Raw genomic sequence first — 7500 nt, 5'->3', positions numbered from 1 at the left:
CCTACCTTATTTATTAAATAACTAGAAAATGAATGGTAACCTTGTTTATACTTCACATAACTGACCAACCTTAAGCTATGAATAATTTCAAGAAATAACAGCTACACCAGAACCTAATGCACACATGCTCAAAGCCTGTGTTATTTTCTCTTAAGTCACCTGTATGGAAATTACTGGTAAATACAGGAACATTCTCTGGTTTTAACTTTTCCATATTAAGAATGTTACTCTCCCGGAGGGGGAGAGGGAGGGAGAATACTCCCCGTAATGCCCTATACGGGAAGGCTCTGCCAGGCTTCAGGTATATGAAAGGGTAGGTATTTTCGCTAGTTGAAGTATATGAAAGGGTAGGGAAATCTGTCATGTTGGTCTGTAAAAAGACCTAAGAAGGCTAACAGACTCATTTTATGGATGTGAAAAAGTTAAGTTAAGTTAGATTTTGTGATATATATTCATATTTAAAAAGCAATAAATTTAACGTAGTTAAAAGAGATGCAAAGTTCTAAACTAGGTATGTTCAAGGGTACCATTTTTCAATAGAAGATGTACTCAAGGAGTACCTTTTCTGTCAAATATGGTTTATAAAAAGATAGGGGGTTGGACCTTGGGGCAGAACCTCTCCATGTAAAACTTTGTCGAATTATCCATGGGGTTACACTGTATGAAACTATCAAAATTATATAAATCTCAGTAAGTCTTGCTCTGTTATCTTTGATAATAATATTATACAACTTTTTACGCACAGTGTGCACCTATGTTTTTTGCCATCAGGTTTCATCAACTGAGTTAACAACTGAAATGACTACACTGACTCAGAAATAAAGGCTATGGTAACACAGTACCAGCCACATTTTTGACTGCTTGAAAGTTAGACTATGAGTAGTCCCCCATTTTTCCTCAGGGATAGTAAAGTGGGGTGATTTTCACGCACGCTCACATTTCGCTCGCTCTACTATCACTGAGGAAAAATGCGGGACTACTCGTAGTCTACTTGAAAGTTTCAGTTTATAGGTATTTCATTCTAATAAAACCACACCCTGGGGGGGAAGGGGGGTACTTGGCTAAATTTTTGCTAGGTATGTGCCGCTGGCCTCTCAGAGCCCATACCCAATTATAGTCTTATTCTGTGACCAAATTATAGACCCCATCTTCGTGACTTTTGGGCAAATACGTAATCATCATGATCCTAACTTAGTCACTTTCTATTTTTATGAACTGACCCATTTTTTTAAACTGAGTGAGGAACACTTTACTTTTCACCTGCAGTACAAACATTCTGGTACGTTTGCTCACCGTAAATATGAGGAACTATCTTATCCCAAAACATCCGAAAACATGCGACCCCATTGTAGTCAATCCAGTCGTGAAAATGCGACCCCATCCAGTGGCACATCCTCATTAGCCTCTTATAAGGAAGTACCCCCCCACCCCCCTGGGAACCACATCAACCTTAAGTAAATTTAGATGCATAACTGGTCAAGAATTTGACAGTCAATTCAAAGTCAAATTCTTCACTGGTAAAGATGAAAAATGGACCAGCATGTTGTGGACAAGTTAACCATCTAAATTTTTGAACATGACAGAAATGGAGTTGCATGGATGCATGGTAAATAAGCTGGGAGATGTAACTTTGAATTTGTTAAAGTAGTGCTGTGCTCATGGGCAGATAGTAACACCATGAAGAAAGTGAAAATTCGTGTGAACATAGCAAAACAATAGAATGGTTGTGTGTGAACGAAATTCCTGGTCAAATTTTTTAGCCAGTCAAAAGTTCATCTGTTACAATAAAAACACACAGCAAAGTAGCTTAAGTTGAAAAATACCACTGATATGTGAATAATTCTGATTTATCACACAGTTAGCAGCTAGAGAGGAAAAGAACTCCAAAGAACCTCTGTCCAGAGTATGGTCTGTTTAACGTGACCCAAGATGAAGTATGATATTACATCACATTTTAACAAAAGAAGAAATCAAAAAAAGGGTCGGTCCATACAGATTTTAGGATGCAAAATTTAAGACTTTTACCTAACTTTTTGCAAAACAATAATAAATATTTCTTTTTTCACACTCAAGACTACCAAATAACCAATCAAATGAAAGAAAAAGTCTCGCCCATGAGACACTGTCAATATTCAGTAACCACAGACTGTGCATTGTGGACATAAGAGAGTTCTGAAAATATTAATTTATTCTGCAACTGAGTGTCCTGGCTAAAGATGAGATTAAATGATATTTGACAACTGCACAGCACATTGCTTTCAGGTCTGAAAAACTGGTTTGCAAATTTCTGCACAAACCCTGCAGGGGATCTACCAAGGACAAGGCCTGTTAACCGTACACCTAGTCGGATTGTATATGTCTCTCTGGTATATTGAGCTAAATTTCTGAATCTAATATTATTTTACTGATATCAAGCAATTAGAAGCCAAAACATAAATAAGAATGCTACCCAAAGAAATAGCTTAGAGAGAAACTGTTCATCTTCTGCTTGCGGTGATCCAGCAGGAGCTAAAAGAGATGAAAGCAGTGAACATTAGATTATAAATATAATATAAAAAGAAATAAAAAAAATTAACAGAAAATACAGTCAAACCTTGATGATCTGGACTTTGATTAACAGGACATCTTGATAATCAAACTCTTTCCCTCTGATCCAATTGTTTATTTAAACAAAATATTTAATTTAAGTAATCATCAAGACTCAAGGATCTTATTATTTTTTTAGTCAGGCATTGAAAAATACCTTTGACACAGATTGCTTTTAATTTGAAGAGGGACAGTAGTGCTTGCACGTGTTAAAAGCGAAGAAGTGAATTTCAGCCGAATTGTAATTAGTTCGGAGTTGTCTTGTTGCGAAGTTAACTTTATCACACACTCTCCTAATTTATTGAGTTTTATTTTTTGTTATCAATATTCATATTTTTGTTTATCCAGACTCTCAGTAATCTGAAATATTTATGCACCTATCAATGTAAAGCCGGAGGGGGGGGGGGGGCGGGGGGGGGGAGGCAGGGCATGGGGTGGGGATTTGACATTTTTCAAAAATTTGCAGTCTAATTCCCTGCCCACAAGCAAATCATTCCAGTAAAATGCAACCAAATTTTCCCACCCTTGGCAGCACATTGTGCTGTCAAATATCCCAAGGCTGGACCCAAGAAAGGCACAATAAAACTATCTCCAAATAAAACTCTGAAATCTTTATTTATATTACGTTGCTGCATCACCAAAGATACATGTTCCTGTTACAGCTGCAATTATATGTTTTAACCATAATCCATGTTACACTGCGTAGAATACAGAAACCTTTAGGAGAAAGTCCACATTTTGTAAGTTTAAATATACTGTTCTCAGTAAAGGGTACAAAGAAAGTCATCTTTATAAACTTACAGTGATTGTAGCGCATGAGACATACACTGATCAATAGTACTTGCAATAAATCGACTTGGTTGCTCTTTACTTCTGTTTACTTTGATACCACAGTTTCTTAAGAAGTTCAATTGATCAAAAACAAGCTAAGCAAACGAAATTTGAAGACAAAACAGTGAAATCCACCCAGCTTTCGCTTGTTCTCGTTGGCCTCCATTCCAGACTGTACAGCGCATGTGTAAAGCGTGGAAGTGGGAAACATATGTTCGGTCTCAGTCTTTTTCGTCCGAGTCGGCAGTCAAATATCTCCATGTCAGGCGAAGAACGATTCAAATATCCCCTCCCCTGGGAGGACAAGATCAGTCAAATGCCCTACCCCAGGGCCAACAAAGACAATCAAATCCCCACCCCATGCCCTGCCTCCCCCACCACCCCTGCTGGCATAACATTGATAGGTGCATTACTCTAACCTGCGTGTAGCTACACCCCTCTCCCTGACAAAGGAGAGGATGAAGCTACATGTAGGCGTCATTTACCCTAGCCTCTCACGCAAACGTTCTTAGGGGTTTGTCACACGTTCCTGTCCCACAAAAGTGATGTTCGTGAGGCAGGAATGTGTGACGAAACCCTAAGAACACCTGCGTGGCAGGCTACATTTACCCTACTCCCACTGAGTCTGAATAATTGAGGTTTCAACCATAATAACCTAATTAACCTACAAACATCATAATTCCATCTCCTCTCACCTCCACAGAGTGATCAGTCACATGCTAGGTATCCCAATAAAAAATGGCAATAATTTAAAAACAGTAAGCACATGGTAGGCAATGGCAAGAGGGAAAAGGCAGGATCTTTCCCCTTTCCCATCCACTTCCCCCCACCCACTTTCATTTTTCCTCTCTCTAACCTCTCTAAGACACAAAGAGGACTCTGCGGAGGATTGAGTTCTCCCCCCAAAAAAACTCTGAAAATGTTTGACAATAAAACATTTACCTGCTGTCTGCTGTCCTTGTCCACCAAATGTCTGTAAAGAGGAAAAATGAAAATCGCATTAGACATGCCAGGTAGAATTTGTATGATAATATGACAATGAGCTTATTATTTTCTCTCTCTTTTTTGAATTGCACAGACTGGTTGCAAATCTCTTGTGCCAAGATTTTTGGGCCACATACATTGGGACATTTTATGTCAAGCAGATTTCTAGCTATTGTAAAGCAATGAATGGCAAAATGAGTGATTTTAAGAGTTTATCCCTTTCATTGTTATTATGGAATACAGTCAATTGAACAACCAGTAATACACACTGTATGTGCCTTGTAGTAGCTGGTAACCTACCGTTGAGAAGAAAGCAAATGGGAAGGCACCGATGCCAAAGGAAAGCTGAAATCCATCACCAAATCCACCAAATCCAGGAAATCCCTAACAAAAAGGATTCACATCAGTAAGTGTAAATGGGAGGAGAAATTATTACAAAAAAATGAAGAAGGTAAACCTTCATGTAGTACAGTAAAAAACCCCGCATGTAAGAATCTAGTTATCAATGCTGGTCGTATATTAACAGTGGGGGAGGGGGGGGTATTTTCAAAATCTTGATGGGTTGTGTGGGGTTATCTTCAGATAAGGGAGCATTACACTGGGGGTCATTTTAATACATTTCATGAAAGTAATAAAAACTAGTAACAAGTGTGAGGAGGAGGAGGACTGTGCAAAGAACTTTGAGGATTGTGCAAAGATTTGTGAGGACATGACAACATTCTATGAGGATTGGCAAAGATCTGTGATGATTTTGCCAAGATTTGTGACAAATGTGTAAAGATTTGTGAGAACTGTGCAAACATTTCTGTGGATTGTGCAAAGATCTGTGAGGATTGTGCAAAGATTTGTGAGGATTGTGCAAAGATTTGTGAGGATTGCGCAAAGAACTGTGAGGATTGTGCAAAGATCTGTGAGGATTGTGCAAAGATCTGTGAAAATTGTGCCAAGATTTGTAAGGATACGACAAAGTACTATGGGGATTGTGGAAACATCTGTGAGGATTAAGCAAAGATCTGTTAGGATTATGCAAAGATTTGTGAGGATTGTTCAGAGATTTGTGAGGATTGTGCAAAGATCTTTAGCACTGTGCAAAGATTTGTTAGGATTGTGCACAAATTTGTAAGGATTAGGCAAAGATCTGTGAGGATTGTGCAAAGATTTGTGAGGATTGTGCAAAGATTTAAGTGGATAGTGCAAAGATCTGCGAGGATTGTGCAAAGATTTGTGAGAATACAACAAAGTTCTGTGAGGGTTACACAAAGACCTCAATGAAACCCCTGTAAATTACCTTCCTATTGTATTGTAGTATTAACAGTGCTTAAACTTACTCCATTATTTTCTGGTTCAGGTCTTCTTCCTTGTGGTCTTGGGGGCATTTTTTCTCTGAAATAAAGAAGTTGAAACATGACAGACTCAAAACAAACTGTATTACATCCATTACAAAATGCTAGGCTCTTGCCTAAAATATAAGCTGTAAGGGTTTTTAATAATAAAAAACCCACTCAAGTCACGCATATGACTTTCACGTTCAGGGCATCTGAGGAAGAATAATAATATTATGCAGAAAGATAGAAACAAGGTAGAATAAAAAAATATAACAAGAATGCTCTTAAAAAAGCGTTAAGTCAAGCTTGTTGTGCCTTGGAGATTAGATAACAATATTATTAGGAGGCGATTAATTCTACATGAAACAGAATTCCCTCGCTAAAAGTTTTTCACATCCTTCTTTAACAACAGTCAAGTAATATATCAAACATGAGATGCAGTGTTTCATCACCAGATGAAACACCGAGAAGAGAGTTGAAAATACGACGCGCAGCGGAGTATTTTTGACGAACTTCGAGGTGTTTCATCTGGTGATGAAACACTGTGTCGAATGTTTGATATTTCTTCTCAAACAAAATCATTTTTGAAGGAGAAATTAAGGATGCACATACTAAGCAGTGTTTCATCCGATTTCCAAACACTCATTAAACATTAATTTCCTTTGTATTTTCTTAATGAATTATTAATGAGTTTGAGAAGTATTCTTCAGGATATTTACTTTTTATATTGTATTCTACGATTTGTTTCTGAATTGATTGAATATGCGTGTATAAATAAATGAAAATCAAGGGCTTCGATTTGAGAGAAGTTACATCATTCCCAAAAAGCAAAAATGCCATGAGCATGGCGCGTCATTTCAACCATCGCCAAAAAAAAGAAACCCGCATCCTCATCACATTTGGAAAAAAGAAAGTTTAAAACACCGACCAGTTAGCCTCACCATTTTGCTGAAGTTTTGAAGATTCTTTGTTTTTTTACCACCGAAGTATTCACTTGTTCCAAAGTAATCAATACTTTTAAGCGACAGAATTCATGGACCAGTACTCGGGGTACCCAGTACTGCTATACTGTAAGAAAACTTGGAAAATACTGAAATATGGTGTGGAAAATCAAGAAAATACTGATACCGCATCTATGGTCGGTCACGCTTATGTAAAGTTGTATTCATTTAGCATGTTTATTTATCTCAAGTATGTACTGCACCAGAAATCAACCTCAGCCACTGCGACAAAACGTGAAAATACCTTGAATTTATCAGTACACAGATAAAGAAGCCGGGTCATTGGATGCAACAACAATCCCATTGTAGATTAACTGTCAAAATTGTGTGATCATTCACCATTTACGTCTAAAAACTTAAAAGTACATCAACTTTTATTGACCTGTACAGCTACCTTTGTTTTGTGTTGCATATTGTTTTGACCTGTATTAGATAGGAGAGCATAGATGAATGGTACCGCAATACCCCAAAGGATCTTTAGTCCTTTTACTGAACCCCATCAGCCAGAAGGATGAAAAACCGCATACCCCAGGGCTAGACGATAGTGTAATACAGCACATAAACATTTAAATTACTGAAATACTGCTTGAAAAAAGGGTCAAAACTGCAGTACCGTAAATCCCAATGTCCAACTCCCTGGAAAGTCAGTGACCCTGATGTGTCTATAGTACAGGCAGTATCATTACCTTGGATCCTCTTGATTGGTACTGCCTCTTCCGTAAAGTGGAATTACTTTATCTTTACTGATACCCGCCTTGCAAACTGGACACACG

The 7500-nt window shown here is 37.9% G+C and overlaps 1 protein-coding gene across 1 annotated transcript in view; it reads right to left on the bottom strand.

The window, feature by feature from the left end:
• The window catches only part of LOC140952047 (E3 ubiquitin-protein ligase RNF185-like), a 12370-nt gene that overhangs the window by 543 nt on the left and 4327 nt on the right, over positions 1 to 7500 (bottom strand). The window contains exons 3-7 of the mRNA XM_073401455.1: positions 7414 to 7500; positions 5730 to 5784; positions 4702 to 4785; positions 4360 to 4390; positions 1 to 2508 (exon numbers count right to left, since the gene is read on the bottom strand). The exon at positions 1 to 2508 is cut by the window's left edge and continues 543 nt beyond it; the exon at positions 7414 to 7500 is cut by the window's right edge and continues 26 nt beyond it. Of these exons, the coding sequence (XP_073257556.1) occupies positions 2411 to 2508; positions 4360 to 4390; positions 4702 to 4785; positions 5730 to 5784; positions 7414 to 7500 (355 nt within the window). The 3' untranslated portion in view covers positions 1 to 2410. The remainder of the gene's footprint in view (positions 2509 to 4359; positions 4391 to 4701; positions 4786 to 5729; positions 5785 to 7413) is intronic.

Source organism: Porites lutea, chromosome 11, assembly GCF_958299795.1.
Source record: "Porites lutea chromosome 11, jaPorLute2.1, whole genome shotgun sequence".
Taxonomy (NCBI): domain Eukaryota; kingdom Metazoa; phylum Cnidaria; class Anthozoa; order Scleractinia; family Poritidae; genus Porites; species Porites lutea.
Note: the sequence above shows the minus strand (reverse complement) of the source record. Positions and strands in the feature narration are given on the sequence as shown.